At 43.5% G+C, this 22,593-nt stretch overlaps 1 protein-coding gene across 2 annotated transcripts in view; it reads left to right on the top strand.

Moving 5' to 3' along the window:
• The first annotated feature begins 1,560 nt into the window (after nucleotides 1-1,560).
• Nucleotides 1,561-22,593, top strand: part of LOC124790549 (gamma-1-syntrophin) — a 780,608-nt gene continuing 759,575 nt past the window's right edge. For both annotated transcript variants that reach the window (XM_047257794.1, XM_047257793.1), the window contains exon 1: nucleotides 1,561-1,675. In XM_047257794.1, coding sequence (XP_047113750.1) covers nucleotides 1,637-1,675 — 39 coding nt within the window. In that variant the 5' untranslated portion in view covers nucleotides 1,561-1,636. The remainder of the gene's footprint in view (nucleotides 1,676-22,593) is intronic.

The following is a 22,593-nucleotide window of genomic DNA, read 5'->3' as shown; positions in this document are numbered from 1 at the left end:
GATATATCTGGTGTATTCAGAAACATTCGATCGTTTTCTAGGAATTTCGATTCTTAGACGTAATGAAATGTAAATGTAATGATTAGGTGCCCAAATCACAAAGCTAACTTAAAAAATTCGTTTTTTGTAGCAACGAATGGCTTTCAGTTTTTAATACACAAAGTAAAATCAGTAAGCCCATATATGGTAGCCAAGTATATTCAATGGTAGTTGTATTCTTAAAGAAAACACTGTCGCGCTAATTTCTGTAATTGACGTAAACTTCCGAAGATACCACGATAATTAAACATCCGAACTACTAAGCCGAGCGCAATATTTTACATAAAACTTTAAATTACGATATCTTTTTCATAGCGTTCCGGTTTTGATGAAATAAATCCTGTATGTTTCCCCACGCTACGCTGAGGTTACTTGGCAATACCCCACGAAATTTCGACTGGTAATTTTGAAGATTAATATGTTCAAACAGACAACCACGACCGTTTTACACAAAATTTTAAATAACGATTAATTTTCTGTTTTTACCGTGATTAGATTTTTACGAAGGGTAGCCAATAGCCTATGCCTTGCCTGAAGTTATACTAAAGTTACCTGTGAAAGTTCGTCCAGTAATTTTGGAGATAAGCACGGTTAAAAGAAAAAGCAAACATGGCAGGTTTTAAAAAAAATGGTTCAAATGGCTCTGAGCACTATGGGACTTAACTTCTGAGGTCATCAGTCCCCTAGAACTTAGGGCTACTTAAACCTATCGAACCTAAGGACATCACACACACATCCATGCCCGACGCAGGATTCGAACCTGTGACCCCGGTTTTTCAGTTTTGTTATCAGTACAGAAGATAGTGGTTGGTAGTCGGAGTAGATGCGCCTACCGAGGATTAAAATTTCCTTTGACAGTGCTGTCTCGTACCATTTGTGCCCTGGTAATGACGGGATCTGCACCTGTCTAAAAATCGGAGACTGTCGAAGACGTCACCCAGCTGCCTTGCCGTAAGTTAAATGAATAGACGACTGTTCTCTTCCAATCTCCCTACTGTCCACGTGTTGATCCACATGAAGTTTTCTGGATTGCAAAATTAAAAGTACTGATGAAAGGATACCGATTACATACCAGTGGGAAGATAGTCTAGTCACTGGCGCTTAAAGATATTCTTAAAGAAGCTTTCCAGGACAGCATAGCGAAGTGGGGACATTGCATGGTCAGGTGGTAAAATAAGAGTAGGGAAGTACTTTGAAAAAGACAAGGACTGAACATCTGTAAGTTGAACAATCGTCGTATTCAGACGGTCTAATATCGAGTGGAACGAAGTCCTCTAACCGGGTAAACCAGTCAGTTCACATTTATTAGCACGGTAGAGCGATAAATTTGGGAGCGTGTCTCCGCGCGGCCAGCTAATGCCGTAGTGACGGCCAGCGGCCGATGTTACCCAGCCATCGTGCGCAGGGTCGAGAGGTCGTGCGCGGGTAGCGATAGTATCGACGCGGGCGCGACTATCGAGGCGGCACGAGACGCTGGGCGGCGCGGCTGTTGAGCGCAGACAGTGTGCGTGTGACGCGCGGCGCCGGCGGACGTTGTGGTGCCCACAGCTGGGAGTGCGTGCACCGCAGAGCAGCTAGGCGCAGCCCGGCCACCGCCATGGTGCACACCCGGAACAGGCTGCCGCCCACCAGATACGTGAGTACCGCACCCCCTCTACCGCTTCCATCCCTCTTTGGTGACAGCAGTACAACAACGTGGGTCGAGTGACGCCTGCCTGCAGCTGGCGTCCTAAGGAGAAAAGACTTAAAATGCGATTTAGGTATAGAGCGGCAGACTGTTAATCGCAAAGTCCCCTTATTTCGGTAGTGAAACATAAGCGCGTCGTGACACTGCCTTGTTCTTGTCATCAAACAAGTACAACATTTGTAGAATACCTATAAACTATGCAAACACAGTGTTGTTAATGCCATATTGTTGCGCCTCAGAAAGGCGTTGGGGGCGTGCTTGGGCGGACATGGCAGTATCTCTGATACACCAGTTTTCGTGCGACCTTCCATCTATCTCTTCATGAAAAATGGAATTTACTTGAGTGAAAAGTTGTCTAATGTATGAAGAAATACCTCAGAGCCAAGATCGCATTTAAATATTTATTTTGAATTGATGACCGGTTTCAACAGTACTTTGCTGTCATCTACGGATCACATCTTTCAGAATTATTGTTTGAAAGACGAGATACGAAGGTGACAGTAAAGTTCTGTAAAAATCGGTCATCATTTCAAGACAAATATGTAGAAACGATCTTGGATCTGAAACGATTCTTTAAATACTGCAGTTTTCACGTCGCCTCCTAATCAAAATGTCTGTAATATATACTGAATGCTGTTTAAATGAAATAAATCCTCTGAGTGATAGCATTTATTGCGAGATTGAGCAGTTGCTCTCTCTCTCTCTCTCTCTCTCTCTCTCTCTCTCTCACACACACACACACACACACACACACACACACACACACACACACACACTATTCTGTCTCAAGTACCCAAGCCGTCACTCGCATATCACATCACATTACCCATGTGTGGGGTCAGATGCTCTTTGCGATGATGTTTGAATGCCATATGTATATTCTGACACTTATTTCAGTCCAAATGCCACGGTGGCGCATATGTTAAAACACAGCACGTCATGTTTATAATTTGCTGCTCTGAAGCTTTCCGTACTGCGGTAGGAGCATGCGCTACTAGAGAGCAACAACGATCATCTCCAATGAAAATTGTGCAGTACTGTACGAATAAGAGGTACATTTTCGGACTGCACTTTTATGACCAAATCACACATCGCATGAAACCTATTGATAGAAAAACTTTCTTGTCATCTACGTCGTTCTTGCTCTATATGTTCTTTATTTTACCTTTAGTTTGGTATGTAGGAACTGAGATTGCTGATTTGTGGTCTAACACAGATCCTGACCTATAAAAATAACATGAAAATCAGAGTTACGTTCTCCGCTGTGAGGGGGTAGATCTTTAATGGTGGAGCTAATGCATGTGCAGAACATTGAGTTTCACATCAAGACTGAAACGTAGTATGGCGGAAATTAACTGGAAATATAAGAGTGACATTGGCAAACGAATTTTTTTCATGTGTTTTATTTTTTAGGTTTAGTGTTTCCGCTCGCGGAAACACACATTCGTCGGTGCACAGCATGTAATTGGCGGTCACCAGTTGCCTCGGCTTTTCCGTTCTCGACAGGAAATAATCACAAGTTGGGTCTGCGCTGGCACGCAGACAGAGAATTGCGTTCGAGAACGATTAGTACTGGCGGCACAAACTCTGCCGCCCGCTGGGAACGCCAGCGTAATGCGTGGCGCGCAATTCGATTGTCCGGAGGGTCCGCACGCGGCTGGCGAGAGCGGAGCCCATGCCAGCCAGCCTTCTCCCCACACGACAGCGCGCGAGCCGGGATACAGGCCCACCTGCGGCTGAGCAGACTGGGGACCGTGCTCCACTGAAAGCTCATTACTTGTGATATGCAATTACTGTCTGTACTCGAATGTTCGGGATCGACGTAGCACACATATGGCGAGCAAACTACTGCCCGAAGTTGCACTGCAAACAGATCAGCCTAATTTGTTCATTAAAAACGTAAGATTGAAGACTACATTTGATAGTATACGTCGCTGATTGAATATTTTTTGTACAATCCAATGATAAGTAGGAAGCACTAGAGGAAAAACTATGTTCTGTACTGCGCAACATTCAGCTGCAGAAAATGTTGCTATTGACCTACTGCAAGCGCTGAATAATTATCTCGGTATCGGCATGATATCTTACCATAACACGGTATCAGTAATCTGCAAACTTTGAAGAACGTCACGACTTAACGCCAAAAGCTGCTTATAAAAAGAACTACTTATAAAATTTCTTTATTGAACAACCAGTTCCGATCCACGGACCATTATTAAGTTTATAAAAGTATTTACATCATACTATGTGATATAAATTCAGAGGCGTCGTAATAAAATCCATTAATTCGTCACTGTTGTACCGTAGTCACATAAATTACATCGTCTAGCAAAATATGTGCCCGACAGAACACTCATTCACGCTATATCAACAGTCAGCATTGATTTAGCATGAATGAGTCTACTGCCTGGCTCATTTTTGATTGACGATGTAATTTATATCACTACGTTACAACAGTAACAAATACACGTATTCAATTATGATACCATTGATTTTATATCGCCTGGTTTGACGTAAATGCTTTTTATAAATCTGATGATGGTCCGTGGACCGAAGCTGTTTGATCAGTGAAAAACTGTTATGAACGTGTCGTGGCGGTAAATCATGACATTCTTCAAATGTTTACGAGTTGCGGGGAAAATTCTCCTGGAAATACATCTGCAACCAGTTATTTTTATGTTTGGCAACTACACGATAGTGTCCTGATAACTCTACGTTCTCACCCTTTGCTCATGTTTCGACTCTTCGTAACAGCTTCAATCATACCACAGTGGATATCCGAGTTTTCTGATCATCAGTTCCCAAAACTTTTAGCTCACTAAAACAGTGGAAACAAAGCTTTTAATATTCAAACGCTCACCAGACGAACGGTATAACATTAGTCAAATATCTTTACAATTATATGAAAAGAACCTGTTCCAGGTTATTCACTTGTCAACTTCTCATAGCTGGCGTTTTTGTAAATAACGTAATGGTAGCCTTTTGACTGTAAAATTATTTATTTGTAGAGCCCACTATTCCAATTTCGGCAGTGTAGCTTTATAGCTCGTTTCGATGCCGTCGATGTCGTTTTGATTTTAACACTGATATGATGGCTATTCTTCGTTTATCAAATTTTATACACTCTGTTGTTTTCAATTACTTGATATTCGTTCACTGGTACTGCAGCAAAACCTTTTATGTCTGCAATAACACTGAACGAAGGTAATACTGCTGACGAAAACCAAGTGTATAAAATTTAATAATGTAGAGCTGATAACGTAACTCCTAACTGCGTCAACACTAAAATCAAACTGACGCCGAAAAGAGCCAAAAGATATTTTCACTTGATAACGGGCACAAGGCCAAAATTGTCATAGTGGATTGTACAAATAGTTTTACATTGAAAAGACCACCATAAGGGCATTTACAAAACATTCACTTTCATTAATTTATTTCGCATGGATGTTTTAAAATCTAGTTTGGAAATAATTCTCGGAAATCATGCGGGAACTTTGCTGAGCCTTAGGTTTCGCAGTACACGACTGCCAACAGTTCTTTTAACGCATAGGAATGCCCATTTTTCAGTACTTTGAGGGCAGAAAATTCATCGTTATACGAATGATATTGGCAGAAGAACAGACACGGGTCACGTATTACACCATTTATTTTGACCAGGTGTATTTATCAGAAGCGAGCAGCCGCGGGTATTCATTGCCCTGTTAGTAACATGTTAAGGTTTAAAGCATCCCTCGATACCACGAAGTGAAATGTGTTGGGAGTAACATGTATTATGATACCTATTCTTGAGAGTTCAGTACCTATCAGTTGATTTTCTCATTAGGGGTTTTCCTCCAGTATGAATGCAGTAAATGTTTTATGTATGCTATACACCGAATTAGTGTCACTTAAGATAGTTTTGAGCCATTTACATCACTCATGAATCTTAATCTCTGATAAATTATATATGATCGTTCGTTATGGAACGACTTCAGCAGGTAACGGTCACGTGACCTAAGACTTTATTTTCAGAGAAACATAAATAGTTAGGCCAAATTTTATTTTATTGTGCTATTCCTGCGAGTAGGAACTGAATTTCCCCTGCGACAGAATGAGGAAATAATGGATGAAAATTAATGAAAGCGAAGAAGCCACCAAGCAACACAAAAATTAGTATTTAAAAATTTAGATTCATCCATGTTCTGTGAAACTTGTTGAAGTCAGCGAATTTATTACAAAATTAATAAAATATTTTTACTGCTTCAGGGACTTATTATTGATATTTATTAGCACGACGCGTTTCGGTATCATCAGGTACTTTTTCGCCAGCTTGCTGGGATCATTAGCTACGTTTCAGTTAAATATACGTTATAATAATAAATGAAAAGCATCAGTTTGCTTTTGTTCTACAATATTGTAGAACAAAAGCAAACTGATGCTTTTCATTTATTATTATAATGTTGTTCTACCAAGAACCGACGGAAGATTCTGTTAATAAAATATACGTTAATTTTAATTATAGATTCTTTTGGAGTTTGACGAGCTCTGTTTGTCTAGTGTGTCAGTGAGGTTATGTACGGGGATAAACTTTGGTACATAACCACAATGGCACGTCCTGCAAATAAACCACATCACTTTCCAAAAGAATCCATAGTTTAAAAAAATAAAAAGCTGGCCAAGTGCGAGTAGGAATCGCACTGCTGGTTCCGTAGAAACTTAATTATGTGTCTATATAGTTCATACATCCTGGGAACCGAGAATCTCAAAGATTTTTGCGTGTTTACGATATCGATACTGGCAAGATATTTGTCCCTGGAATTCCAAGGCAGTATCAAAATATCTACAGTAGTTCCTCAGACGTATCTTTCGATAGAAGTTAGAAGCTTGAAACCTTTACAGCTTCAAGGGACCATAGACCTTAGTATAAGACATAAATTTGAGCTTGGTACCTCTACCCGTTCCTCGAGGAAAAGAATTCATAACAGCCGGACAGACATACCGACAGACAGAGAGAAAGATGGACAACGAAGAGATCCTATAAGGGTCTCGTTTTTACACGATGAGGCATGGAACTCTGATTAATATACGCTTCAGCGTAAATCAGCTGATGGTGGGTGCATGCTGTCGAAACACGACGTGTTGATAAATTTTAGTAAAAAATGACTGAAGCAGTAAAATCATTTTATAAATTATTTAAAACAACGAATGAGTTTACAAACGAATAAATTTGTTTATAATTCACTAAGAGGTGTATGGTTTATATATATATATATACACTTCGTAGACTGATCCGCCGCGCCCGATCCCGTGAATCAGGCATCTTATTAATTAGCAGCGAGGTATTAGGCACACTCCCGGCGGCTGGACGTTGTTCCCTGGTCCGTCGCTGCTTACTCCCCGAGAGTGCGTCATAACTCTCAAGTAATGGCTCTGAGTGCACGCCAATTATCGTTCGTCTCGTGGGAGTACACGCTGGCGCTACCACTTAGCTCCCTCTAGGGTTGCTCTCAAATCCTTCCTAGTTCAAATAAACAAAATTGCGTCCAGTCTACCGTAATGCTAGAGAGCCTGTACAAAAAAATCTTGTAACCTTTTGTATCTTCGAGTTTGTTTTCCGCGTAAACACTGGGATTTTAGGCGCGCAAGGGGGAGGAGAGGGGTGTGGCGGGGTTGTACTCGCTGCGAACATTCTGGCCATACGATTAATCGCCAGGTCAGTAAGTACTTCATAACTGTAGACAGCGAAGAAGTGCTAAAATATTTATGTGGGCTTTCACGACCTCACGTTTCGTCTCACAATGCTGGAGTCATCATCAGAGGGTATAACGACTCAGAAAGCAGCCTCATAAAATCACACACCGACCGTTGCATGGATGTGTGTCAACAGTTCGGCACGCTGAACTTACTTGAGATTGTAACTGCTTTACGAGTCGTTAAAGGCTCTGATGATGTCTACAACATTGAAAGACGAAACGTTAGGTCGAGAAAGCCCACAAAAATATTTTAGCATTCTGCCTAGTGCATTAGATAGAACCTGATCGAATATTTTATTTGTGTGAATCTGCCGTGTGGCTACATACAGTGTTCAGCGCTTCTGTTCTTTTATTAACTTAATGAAATAACAAACCATATGCCGTTACAACATCTGTGGACGTAAATGTCATGTGGATTTCACACTGAAAAAATCTAAATGTTGTGCAAGATTTTGCACTTAACATCCGGTCATTACCTTTGTGCACACCACGAACAAGAAGACGTGAGACAACAAAACTAAATGTATTTACGTAAAAATAGTTAAGATACAGATATTACACTGGGCAGCAGTGCTAAAAGGAGGCATGTTTGGCAAAGAACCCGTAGAAAGTTTTGAGTGTTAACGACGGAAGAGGGGTCTCGGAAGTTTGGTAAACATGCTATTCATTGCAGATTTCAACTGTACACATTAAGACTTTTCCAATACGCAGAACTTTATCCTTGCGGACAGAAAATCCTCATGCTGCATAAAAACGAAACCAACTTCGGTGGATTTTATGCTTCAATATTGACAGCAATCGATTTTTTTACGCCCTTGGTTGTTTGCTGGAACTGTCTAATGTTCACACAAGAGATGTTGCTTGTATTGTTGTAAGATGACGACTTAGCTACAAGAACGAATGACTGGTTCATAGGAGACAGGTCGACAAATCGTATTAGCAGACACAGGAGATGTAAAAAAAAAAAAAAAATCATACAGGTTTTGGCCGAAATGGAATTAGCAACGGTGCGTCGGGAGTAAGGTGTCAAAGATATTCGCACATTCATTACGGGGCCACAAGAAAAGTGTGGCGTTCGCGACGGATGTTGTAAATGTTACTGAATTACAATGCAACCTACAACATTCATATGCATTAGTTTTTAAACACAGTGAGGGATCTCTTCATATATTTTTATTTTTTACGCTATATTCCTTTCCTTATATTTCCTCTTCGAGTAATAAAATTGCATTCACCGCCTAAATATGTAGTAGTCTTGTGCTACGCAAATATCAACCTCTATAAATTTTGGATACTACCTCAGAAGCTTACTGTCCAAATTTGGTGGAATGTACTCAAACTATCCGCCATAAACAGAACAATCTGGTATTACTAATTCGTTAGACCTTGGGCTAAATAAATAATCTGTCACAAGTCGTCATATCAAATTGGTTTCATATTCCAGTTACGAATTTTCCTTGTAAATTGGAATAGCACTCTGCTGAAGTATTTTCGAAGTCAAAGCCGATATCTAAATATTAGATACAGCTTACCAGTGGAGAGGAGGATAAGCTGTAATTTTTGTTACGACCGTCCCGGCACTGTTGCGCCCTGGGCCATGAATGAGTCGGAAATAATTGAAGCAAAAGACCGTCGCTGCCATTTCAAAAGGTGCTGCGTACAGGCGATAAGACTCCACGGCTTCACATTTCCACGGCGCATTGTAGCAGAATTTCTCCGCAGTGTCTCAGTCTCATAGATTACATCCCTTCACGCAAATTTCGTGGCGCTAGACGCTAAGGGTAATATCTCCACTGAGGCACATTAATATGACCACCTACCAAAAGCCTGAATAACCACCTTTCAGAGCGCGAACGTGCAGGAAAAGAGTTTCTGGAAAGTATGGAGAGGAATGCTAAGGCGTACGACGCCAGTGCCGTGGGCAGCTGCGGTAGGTTTCTCGGCTGAGGATCCGTGGCCCCTAAGGCCCGACTGAGGTACTCCCACAGATTCTTGATTGGGTTTAAATACGGGGAGTTTGGTGGCTGGGAGAGTACAATAAACCCATCGTGGTGCTCTTCGAACCATGCACGTACACTGATAGCTGTGTGACACGTTACATTGTCCTGCTGGTAGATGCCATCGACCCAAAGTAAAAAAAAAAAAAAAAAAAAACTGCTTGAGGGTTTGACATGGTCTCCAAGGATAGATAGGCCTACACACTTGTGTTGATCCATTGTGCATCGAGAATGATGAGATCACCAAGGAATGCCACGAAAATTCCCCAGAGTATAACGATCCCTTCTCCAGCCTTGAGCCTTGCGACGATTGTTGCAGCGCCAGACACACCAACATCTGTCAGCCAGATGGAGTATAAAACGTAATTAATGTGAAAATTCCGCTTGTCGTCACTCAGCAGAAATCCAGTAACGGTATTGACGTGCAAATTCCAGCCTTCGTCACCGTTGAACAGCAGTCAGCGTTGTGCAGGAACCAGGCGCTTGTTACGGAAGTCCATACGCTGCAACGTCCGCTGAACGGTCATTGAGGAGTTACTGTTGGTAGCCTCTTGGTTCATTTGGGTGCTCGACAGTTGCATGCCAGTTCCTCGTACACATCTTCGTAAACGTCGTTCACCTCTGACATCTATGGACCGTGGTGCGCCACAGTTGTTTCGGCATGCGAACTTTTACAAACTTTGCCCGAAATCTAATGATCATGCCCTTTTGGATGTCAGTTAAACCGCTCCGTTTCCGCATTACCACAACGACTGCACTGTTTTCCGCGTCCTCCCCCTACCCCCCCCCCCCCCCACCCTCCACCCCGCCCACTCCCCTCACCCCCCTAACCTCCGATTCGCTTTACATCACTTCCACTATTAGTGCTTCACCGTCTGTGAGTGGTTTTTGCACGTTGACGCCGAACATGAATGTGACTGCAGCTTGTGTTAGCAGACGTACCAGCCTTTAGGCTACTTGTACTTTCAGAAGCCCCCGATGAAACTATGCTACACACATAGTGCGTATAATAGATGGAAAAATATCAATGTTCGTAAACACGTTTATCTCTCAGCACACGGAGCACTCAAGAAGAGTCACGAATTTCTCACATCCGTTAAGTAGGTATAATCTTAGCTATTTGCCAGAACAGATTAGCATTCAATGCACATTCAAGTGAATTAACGCTACCCTCGCATGTTGTTCAGCTGATGTATTGACGAGATCGATAACAGTTGGTACGACGTTAGGTGATAAATGTTGCTAGCGTGACAGTCTAATCGATAGCCTCCTACCGTTCTCGACAAATTTTCCTTTTTTTTCTTTTTTTCCCCTTTTCCTTTTTCGTTTCGTGTTGAATTCTTCCCAGTCGATACAATCGAGAAATGCTACGCTCAGAAACATATTCCACAGAACCAGACAACCAACGACGAGTAAGAGCCATCCCAAACTGGTATATATATTTTTATACCATATCTCTGGCAGGTTATTGTATTTAAGTTATGATCTTCAAAATTTTGCTGCAGGTACTTGTATCAAGATTTATGTTTTCGACATGATGCTGTTTATTTTACTTTATTTAAAAATTCAGTATTCTAAAGTAGCTACCGCTTAATAAAGTTTAATTTCCTATCAAACACTCGGTAATTTTAGACGGAGTGCTGGCAGTCATAGGACTGCGATGAGAACGGAATTAGGCAGTGTGCCTTTCTGAGGAACCACCCACCGGAACGTCTAAATTTGAATGGTCGGACGGACCTCTGTCCTAAGAGGCCCCTTATTCCCCTGTAGGGTCACTGCATGATGTCCAGATTTGCCGATGTGTGGATTCCAACCCAGGTGGGCTCTTAAGGAATGGCTGTAAATTTCACGCCAAGGTTTTTCTGTCTTCTTCTCTGGACGCTATATGTTTTATAGCCACAAAGTTATTTAGAAGTGGGAAGAGGTGGCTTTCAAAAAAAAAGTGCTAGAGCCTCGTGATGTTGAAATTTCATCTACTTCTTCATTTGGTTTTTAACACTTGAGAGTTATTTAGCGGTAATTGTTGCATATTTTGAAAGGTAATCAGTAAGGAGAGTCACTTTTGTATCGGAGTGAATACTACCCATAATTAAAGAAATGTACTGTTCTCTATGACTGTTAAAATTTATTTACTTGCGAAATCCAGTCTTTTAATTTCGGCTTTTAGTCTTTTTTAAGTGGAACACCGCAAAATCTTCGTGTTTCAGCAGGTGAAAATTTAAAAACACCAGACGCATGTATGACATCATACACGTCTATATGTCATCATTTAATCCATCTTCATTGGCAATTTTGCACTCTTTTGTGTAAATATCTAAGTACTTCACATTGTAGTCTTTCATAGTAACCGAAGCTGGTGTCCGAACTGTAAAAACATGCAGTAGTTTGATGTTATTTATGTAAGAGATGCAAGAAATGCCAATGGATATGAATCATGTGATGAAATATACAGGGTGAGTCACCTAACATTACCGCTGGATATATTTCGTAAACCACATCAAATACTGACGAATCGATTCCACAGACCGAACGTGAGGAGAGGGGCTAGTGTAATTGGTTAATACAAACCATAAAAAATGCACGGAAGTATGTTTTTTAACACAAACCTACGTTTTTTTAATGGAACCCCGCTAGTTTTGTTAGTACATCTGAACATATAAACAAATACGTAATCAGTGCCGTTTGTTGCATTGTAAAATGTTAATTACATCCGGAGATATTGTAACCTAAAGTTGACGCTTGAGTACCACTCCTCCGCTGTTCGATCGTGTGTATCGGAAAGCACCGCATTACCTAGGGATCCAAGGGGAACGGTGATGGACCTTAGGTACAGAAGAGACTGGAACAGCACATTACGTCCACATGCTAACACCTTTTTATTGGTCTTTTTCACTGACGCACATGCACATTACCATGAGGGGTGAGGGATTTTCCTAAATCGCTCCAGGCAAATGCCGGGATGGTTCCTTTGAAAGGGCACGGCCGAATTCCTCCGCCACCCTTCCCTAATCCGATGAGACCGATGACCTCGATGTCTGGTCACCATCCCCGAAGAACCCAACCCCCCCATGAGGGGTGAGGTAAACGTACACACGTGGTTTCCGTTTTCAATTACGAAGTGGAATAGTGTGTGTCCCACTGGAAACGCGTCGAAGTATTTGGTATCAGCATGATGGTGCACCTGCACATTCCGCAATTAACACTAGGCTGACCCTTGACAGGATGTTCGACGGGCGTTTCATAGGACGTGGAGGACGCATAAATTGGCCAGCCCGTTCTCCTGATCTTACACCTCTGTACTTCTTTCTGTGGGGTACGTTAAAGGAGAATGTGTACCGTGATGTGCCTACAACCCCAGGGGATACGAAACAACGTGTTGTGGCAGCCTGCGGCGATATTACACCAGGTGTACTGCGGCGTGTACGACATTCATTACGCCAGAGATTGCAATTGTGTGCAGCAAATGATGGCCACCACATTGAACATCTATTGGTCTGACATGTCGGGACACACTCTATTCCACTCCGTAATTGAAAACGGAAATCAACGTGTGTACGTGTACCTCACCCCTCATGGTAATCTTTAGCTGGATTCAGGAATGGTTACCTGTGAACGAGTGAGGCCTCCCTCCTGTCCTTCTCCAGCAAATCTGTCTCAAACAGCTCCGCTATCAAAGGGATGTTCCCCTAACGTCCCCTGCTTTGAAGGAAACGACGTTGTCACGTAAGACATTTGGGATCAGGAACAATTCCACGACGAGCAAATACATACCAGGCCGACAAAGCAAGTAAACGCATGGCAGGAAAGAAAGAAAAGAAAAAATCAGTCTTCGGAAGGAGTATAAGTAGAATTCATGCTGCACTGACATTTTAATTACTTTGTTAGACCGCATGCTGTAGCAGTGCGGTGGTACTTCATAAAATCTCCTTTCCACTACCATAAGTCAGCGCCGTTTTATCGATCAGTTGCTGGTACTTGCTGTAGGTGTACTCATCCGCAAACTTCCGCACGATTCATGCGCGAGGTAGTGGATGCACATTTGGCGTGTGATGTTTGGGTTCTGATGAAGCGTACGTACAATGGAGAATGAAATTTATGAGGCAGTTCCATGTATGGACAATCCGATCATATGTATTATTTCTTAAGTCAACATCCCTTTTCCTCAACACATACTAATCTTACGGGGGGGAATGAGATATTGTTAGAAAGTTCTTTTTAACCGGCTTCTGACGTTGCTTACCAGTTTTGCGCTAGAATGTACTATTTGTGGAAAATTTTCACATAAAGAGACCTCTAACTATCATAAACAAAAGGGTATCACGGATGCACGGCTTCATACCTATATTTTACGAAGCTTACTTATTAGTCACGACACCCTTTTTGTATTATCTTATTACAAATTCCATGTTATTTAGTCCGTTAAATTTCGGGCATGCAGCCGCGCAAATAAAATTTCCTCCACTGATATTTCGGCCGCGTATCGTCCCGCCATCCTCAGAGTGAGTCACAAGACTGACAAGATGCCAAGCGCGGCCTTATACGTATTCTCCACCGCAGCGATACTGCTCTTGGGGGTCACAGATGCTGGTCGGCAGCAAAGAAATACGCTTACACATGAGCGTCCTGTGGGGAAGGCGTACAAACATTAGATTCGCTTATCGATGTATGTCAGGCGGCGGTGACACCATGACGACTTCTCTGCAGTTAAATTACCCCAAGAGCCGGATTCCATGCTTTGTCCAAATTAAAACCATTATCTCTATTTATTAAATTATTAGCTAATCTAATCTCAATAGCTTCCTTGAAGACAGATTCCCAAACGGAAGAACTGGATGTTAAAATCTTTACATCACTGTAATTCATGGAATGCCCTGTATCAATACCATGTTCGGCCACAGCTGACTTCTCGGACTGTGATAAGCGTGTGTATCTTCGATGCTCCACACCTCTCTCATGAACGGTACGTGTTGTTTGACCTACGTATGACTTTTCAGTTTCCGCAAGGAACTTGATTCACACCCCAAGTAGTAAATCGTCCTTTACAGAGCCGAGTAAAGCTGTAATCTTCGAGGGGGACCGGAAGATCAACTTAACACAGTGTTTCTCAAGAATACGCCTATCTTCGACGAAGGAGCACCCACATAGGGCAAAAATGCACTTGATTTGAAGGAATTACTATCTTCTGCCCCATCACGTACCTGCATTCTAGGTTTTGGATTGAATGTATGTAATGTAATGCATGTTAACCAGGGACCTAGAAACGACGGAGAGGCTCCGTCCCCGCCGCAGCCGCAGTGGTCCACAACGCCACGACGACTACTGCAGTCCACTTCACCCCTCCGCCGCCCCACACCGAACCCAGAGTTATTGCGCGGTTCGGCCCCCGATGGACCTCCCAGGGAACGTCTACCACCAGACGAGTGTAACCCCTATGTTTGCCTGGTAGAGTAATGGTGGTGTACGCGTACGTGGAGAACTTGTTCGCGCAGCAATCGCCGACATAGTGTAACTGAGGCGGAATAAGGGGAGCCAGCCGGCGTTTGCCGAGGCAGACGGGAAACCGCCTAAAAACCATCCACAGATTGGCCGGTCCACCGGATCACGACACAAATCTGCCGGGCGGATTCGTGCCAGGGACCAGGCGCTCCCTCCCGCCCAGAAAGCCGTGCGTTAGACCGCACGGCCAAACGGTCGGGCCCTGCATTGAATACTGTGCGTAATTTTCTCCCAATTATTTAGCTTCCCTATTAAAACCATTGGTAGGAAAATGTATTCACCACATTCGTAATTCTATGGATTTTATTCAGAGACTTAGCAATGTCAGGTTAAATAATACAGATGTGCTTGTTAGAGTTGACTTGGTGTCATTATACACCAAGGTACCTTTAAAAGACTCTTTATCTCTTATCGGCCAATATTTTGATAAGAACATTACGGCCTTATTTCAACACGCCCTTTTATCATCTTATTTTTCAGTTTAATGGTGAATTTTATGAGCAGATTGATGGCGTTGCTATGGGAATGCCCCTCTCCCCTCTGGTAGTTAAGTTATACATGGATGACTTCGAGGCACACGCACACGCACTCACGCACACGCACTCACGCACACGCACTCACGCACACGCACTCACGCACACGCACTCACGCACACGCACTCACGCACACGCACTCACGCGCACACGCACTCACGCGCACACGCACTCACGCGCACACGCACTCACGCGCACACGCACTCACGCGCACACGCACTCACGCGCACACGCACTCACGCGCACACGCACTCACGCGCACACGCACTCACGCGCACACGCACTCACGCGCACACGCACTCACGCGCACACGCACTCACGCGCACACGCACTCACGCGCACACGCACTCACGCGCACACGCACTCACGCGCACACGCACTCACGCGCACACGCACTCACGCGCACACGCACTCACGCGCACACGCACTCACGCGCACACGCACTCACGCGCACTCACGCGCACACGCACTCACGCGCACTCACGCGCACACGCACTCACGCGCACACGCACTCACGCACGCACTCACGCACTCACGCACTCGCATATATCTACATGCCAGTTGCTGTCATCATCCTTCACAGACCGTAGGTTTCCATAAAGCCTTAGTGTGTAGGTCACACTGTATATCCGGTAAAGATAATTTGCAAGAAGAGCTCACATACCTCGAGAGCATTATTGAAACGAATGGAATTTCTCCGCAACGAGTTCGTAGAGCATTCAATGCAAAACCTATAAAGCAGGTACGTGATGGGGAAGAAGATAGTAATTCCCTCAGATCAAGCGCAATTTTGCCCTATGTGGGTGCTCCTTCGTCGAAGATAGGCCGCATTCTTGAGAAGTCAGCTGTGGCCGAATATGGTATTGATACAGGGCATTCCATGAACTACAGTGATGTGAAGATTTTAACATCCAGTTTTCCGTTAGGGAATCTGTCTTCAAGGAAGCTATTGAGATTAGATTAGCTAATAACTTAATAAATAGAGATAATGGTTTTAATTTGGACAAAGCATGGAATCCGGCTCTTGGGGTAATTTAACTGCAGAGAGGTCGTCATGGTGTCACTGCCGCCTGACATACATCGATAAGCGAATCGAATGTTTGTACGCCTTCTCCACAGGTGGTCCATGTGTAAGCGTATTTCTTTGCTGCCGACCAGCATCTGTGACCCCCAAGCGCAGTATCGCTGCGGTGGAGAATACGTATAAGGCCGCGCTTGGCATCTTGTCAGTCTTGTGACTGACTCTGAGTATGGCGGGACGATACGCGGAAGAAATATCAGTGGAGGAAATTTCATTTGCGTGCCTGCATGCGCAAAATTTAATGGTCTATCCATTAAGCCGCGAAAAGTTTAAAATGCACACCATGTTATGTGTTTTAAAGTACTTATTAACTGGATAATTTGTATACAGCCTTGCCACAGATAATAACCGTGATCAGTGCAGTAGTCCATTACTTCTGCCCGTCGTAAAAGTTGACTTTTCTAAACGAATATACTTTCCGAAACTACAAATATATTGCTCATTTTCACCTTGAATTGTGACTTACCTATTGCTACTGCGGCCTAAAGTGCTTACATGATGTACAAAGCGTATTTAATATATCAAATAAAATTAAAGGTTAATGTGGCCTTAGTGATACACCAGGTAAGAAGCGAACACTACGTTCTAACCTATAAGTTTCACATTTACACTGAAGAGCCAAAACATTATGACCATCTGCTTAGTAGTTAGTTTGCCAGTCTTTGGAACGAAATACGTTACTGATTCTGCTTATCAGCGACCCGAGAGTTTGTTGGTAGGTTTGTGGAGGAATATGGCATTAGATGTCTGAGCACAGGTCATGTAATTCCCGAAAATAACGGGCCGTTGATTTGCGTAAGCGGTGATGGTGCCCGATAGCGAGCTACATGGGTTCTAGAGGATACATATCAGGCGAATTTGGTCTCCCAGACATCAAAGTGAGTTCGCTATAATGCTCCTCATACCACTGGACAATTATAGTGCTAAAAGATAACGTCTCCGTCGCGATAGACATCAACCATTAAGGGATGCAGGTGGCTCGCAGGTGTCAGTTTGTCCTCGATAACTACCACAGCTCCTACGCAAGGGCAGGAGTATATCTCCCATAGCATAATACTGTTTCCACCAGCCTGCTTCATGGCGTACTGCACGTTTCTAGCCACCATTCAACTCGATGACGCCGTTTGTGGAGACGACCTTCGATCTAGTATAGCAAAAATGTGATTCACCAGAAGAGCCGACACGTTTACATTGATCCGTGATCCCGTGCCCACCACAATCGTAATTGCCGATGTCGTTGGGTCAGCCAAAATTGCTATTTATGTGTAATTTTCCCACTTTTGGCAACATAATTAGTGCGCTTCTGGTTTGCAACATACCAGCAGATTATGTGGTTCAAAAATTCAAATGGCTCTAAGCACTATGGGACTTAACATCTGAGGTCATCAGTCCCCTAGACTTAGAACTACTTAAACCTAACTAACCTATGGACATCACACACATCCACGCCTGAGGCAGGATTCAAACCTGCGACCGTAGCAGCTGCGCGGTTCCGGACTGAATCGCCTAGAACCTCTTGGCCGCAAGGGTCGGAGCAGATTATGTGAACGAGTATGACATTAAGTTGTATGAATTTGACGGAAAACATTCATTCTAACACATGTATTCATCAACTCAAAGAAAGATCTCCACAATCCTTTAAAATTTCTTCTGAAGTAGTAGTGTTCTTTGCACTTCGAGATAATGTTTGTTTTGCTCTGTTTTTTCTTTTCTCTTTTTTTTACCTAGTAGGTTCCAGACACCATCTTTCTTTACGAAGGATGACAGTGAATATATCATGCATTACGACAGAGAAAACAACTTGTGGCCACTGGACGTATTCTGTTTTACTTGCTTTATTTTCACATTTGGATATATGTTAAGTTTTTAGCCAAACTATCCAAAACCATGTTCTGAAATGTTAACAACGTTTGTTTCATTTAAAAAACTTTGACAGCTTCCACATATAAATTGGGAGGCATTCCTTTCAGCACGCCCTCGCATATCCTTTACGTGTTCTTTAGAAATAGGATGAATCTTTCCGAAACACCTGTACTGCACTCCACAGAGTCGTAACCATAGAAAATACGACTAATCTCACGATATCCTCGTGACGCTGTAATAGCGTGCTACGGCGCAATGTTTAGCGGCGCTTCCCCGGAGCTTCCAGAAACTATTTTCGGCCGACCCAGCTTACGTACCTAAGTAGAGATCAATGTACTGGGAGTAGAGCTGTAAAACTACCGTAGATCATTGCAAGTAAGCGTATACCACGGTAGTTTTCCTAATAGCGTTGGTCAGTTAGGATTGTACCCACCTTAGCTGTATGTTAGACGTGTTGCCTACCTATCGGACGTGACCTAATTTCGATCGTTTTATTTTCATATGCGGTCATCCTCTCACTAGATTCCCTTAGAACTCGGAACTGGCGAACCATCTAGAAACTAAGCGAGGATATACACTGAAGAGCCAAAGAAACTGGTACACCTGACTAACAACGTGTAGGGCTCAAGCGAGCACGCAGAAGTGCCGCAACACAACGTGGCATGGAGTCGACTAATGTTTTGAAGTAGTGCTGGAGGGAACTGACACCATCAATCCTGCTGGGCTGTTCATAAATCCGTAAGAGTACGAGGGGGTGAAGATCTCTTCAGAACATCACTTTGCAAGGCATCCCAGATGTGCTCAATAATGATCATGTCTGAGGAATTTGGCGATAATCGGAAGTATGGGTGAAGATCTCTTCAGAACATCACTTTGCAAGGCATCCCAGATGTGCTCAATAATGTTCATGTCTGAGGAATTTGGCGATAATCGGAAGTATTTAAACTCAGAATAATGTTTCTGGAGCCATTTCGTAGCAATTCTGGTCGTGTAGAGTGTCGCATTGCCTGCCCTGCTGGAATTGCTCAAGTCTGTCGGAATGTACACTGGACATGAATGGACGCAGGTGATCAAACAGTATGGTGATCGGACAGCATGCTTACGTACGTGTCACCTGTCAGAGTCGTATCTAGACGCATCAGGGGTCCCATATCACTCGCCACTGCACACGCCCAACACCATTACAGAGCCTCCACCAGCTTGAACAGTCCCCTGCTGACATGCAGTGTCCATGGATCCATGAGGTTGTCTCCATACCCGTACACGCCCATCCGCTCGATGCGGTTTGAAACGAGACTAGTCCGACCAGGCAACTTGTTTCCTGTCATTAACAGTCCAATATCGGTGTTGACCGGCCCAGGCGAGACGAAAAGCTTTATGTCGAGAAGTCATCCAGGGCACACGAGTGGGCCTTCGGCTCCGAAAGCCGTTTCGTTGAATGATTCGTACGCTGACAATTGTTGATGGCCCAGCAGCGAAATCAGCAGCAATTTGCGGAAGGGTTGCAATTCTGTCACGTTGAACGATTCTCTTCAGTCGTTGTTGTACGTTCTTGCAGGTTCTTTTTCCGGCCGGAGCGATGTCTGAGATTTGATGTTTTACCGGATTCCTGATATTCACGGTACATTCGTGAAATTTTCGTACTGGAAAATCCCCACTTCATCGCCACCTCTGAGATTGTGTGTCCCATCGCTTGTGCGCAGACTATAACACCAGGTTCAAACTCACTTAAATCTTGATAATGTAGCAGCAGTAACCGATCTAACAACTGCGCCAGACACTTGTGGTCTTAGGCGTTGTCAACCGCAGAGCCGAATTCTGCCTATTTACATATCTCTGTGTTTGAATACGCTTGGCTTTACGAGTTTCTTTGGCGCTTCGTGTACAAAGAGCCGTGTAGACTACGGAACATTTTTGTTCTACATAGTTATCCTCGTGTCTGTTACATAAAAACAAACAGTATTTTTAGTAAAATTGAAACTGTCTGTGTTTAATCCAGGTTTTTCGTTGAAAATTATTGGTTACTTGTAACATGAAACAGAGAGATGTTGCTGTATAAAAAAAAATACAAATTTATCAACTAGCGCTAGAAAACGACCTTACACAGAAAAAAATCATATCAAACTTCATCGAGCTTATAGAAGACGTGTTTCTGTTATTCCTAAACAACTTTCGTACTTATCAACACTAACATGAAACTCCTACCTTTGATCATGATGAAGAACTTTCTATAGAGTAAAAATGACAACAATAATAATACAGTTTTTTGTGTTTGTGTATGTAACCTTTATTGGCATAAAAAGTGTTTGCTGCGGTTACATAAGAGTGCAGAAGGTACGGAATCAACAAATATTTATTGCTTATAAAATGCCATTTATATTTTTTAAGGGTAGAGATTCCACAATGGACTAAGACTGAACGACACGCGGTTCTAATTACATGCAAAAAGAAAAAAAAAATAGTCATCGGCTTCGCTTCCGGGAATCCTATTACCCTACTGCTTACTATGTCATTTATGTAGCGTACCAAAATGGCAGAATCGTAGTTTTCGTAGAGCGCTTACTCAAGTATGAGGTCGACGGGTCAAACCCGCGTCGCCCCATCGTGATATAGGTTTTTCGTGATTTCCCTAAATCGCTCTAAGCAAATGCGGGGAATGGTTCCTTTGAAAGGGCACGGCCGACTTCCTTCTTTATCCTTCCCTAATTCGATGGGACCGATGACCTCGCTGTTTAGTCGCCTCTCCCAAATCAATCAACCAACCAACAATCTAGCACTAGTATGGATTCGAGGGAAGTCGGGTGTTTCCTTTTCCCCGACTCGGGAAAGAAGTTGCCATAATCACGTTTTCCTGCAGCACTGGTAATTTCGTGGAAATTCCATACGCGAAATGTGAGAAGGAAGTTATAGATCGTAAATACCGGTGTTTACATCTGTATCGCCATAATTAGATTATGTCTAAGGATTCTAGTTATAAAAGAGCACGAAGACGATGAATGAAAACCTAAATACCACCGATGCGCATCTTTCCTCCACCTGCATCGTGGTGGAGCGACTTCGGTCTGTGAACTTCACTGCACTCTGCCCCTAACACATGAAGTGGACGACAATATTCAGCAGGAGTTTCCGCGCCGCTAAGTCCCTCACGACTCTGAACGCTTCGGTCGCCTCTGGGGAAATATACAGCCGATAGAGACCGGTAGCGTAGAAGCGCCCCCTATTGTTTGGAAGCAATCAGTGTAATGAGCCGGCTGAGCGAGTCATTCAGGGCGGTCAGTCCGGCTAACGCGAGGGGGAGACAAATGCACGGCCGAGTGGTAAAGCTTAGAGTCGAGGCAGCTACAAAGCGACGAAAAGTACTTGAGATAGCACGTCTACATTTAAAGGTCTGTTTGAGAACGTCACTAAATGTTTTACAGCCGTTGAAACCACTATACGGGATGTTTGAGAAAGATTTTTACTTTCTCACAAGACTATATCTTCTGACAGGGGCGTTCAAGATGTAGTGCAACACACTTTTTTTTCTCGGCTCATTTCGGTTGAAAAATATGGAATATTTTGTGGGACATTGTTGAATATTCCCGCGTCAGCCCGTTCAGTTTCATGAAGTTCAAAATGACGTCTGTAACGGAAGTGCGTTCCAAGCAGAGAGCTGTCATTGAGATTCTTTTTGCGGAAAACCAGAACACCTCAGATATTCACAGGTGCTTGCAGAATGTCTGTGGAGCCCTGGCAGCGAACGAAGTCACGGTGAGTCGTTAGGCGAGGCGTTTGTCATGATCGCTACAAGGTCGCTCAAACCTGTCCGTCTTCCGCTTACTGTCCAGCCCCACATAGGTGTGACCCCTGCAATGATGGAACGTGCGGACACACTCATTGGAAGTAATCGACAGATCACAATCAACCACCTCGCTGCCCAACTGGACACATCTGTTGACAGTGCAGACAAATTTGGTCCACCAGTTGGGGTGTTGGAAGTTATGTTCACTTTGTATTCTGCGCCGCCTAACAGAAGACTGCAAAGAGCAACGAAGGACCATCTGTACGGAACTGGTTGCGCGTTACGAGGCTGATCGTAACAATTTTTGTCGAACATCGTCACAGGCGTTGAAACATGGGTTCATCGCTTCGAATCGTAAACAAAACTACAATCCATGGAACTGCG

This window comes from Schistocerca piceifrons, chromosome 1 (genome assembly GCF_021461385.2).
Source record: "Schistocerca piceifrons isolate TAMUIC-IGC-003096 chromosome 1, iqSchPice1.1, whole genome shotgun sequence".
NCBI classification, from domain to species: Eukaryota; Metazoa; Arthropoda; class Insecta; order Orthoptera; family Acrididae; genus Schistocerca; species Schistocerca piceifrons.
This window is presented reverse-complemented; position numbering and strand designations above follow the sequence as displayed.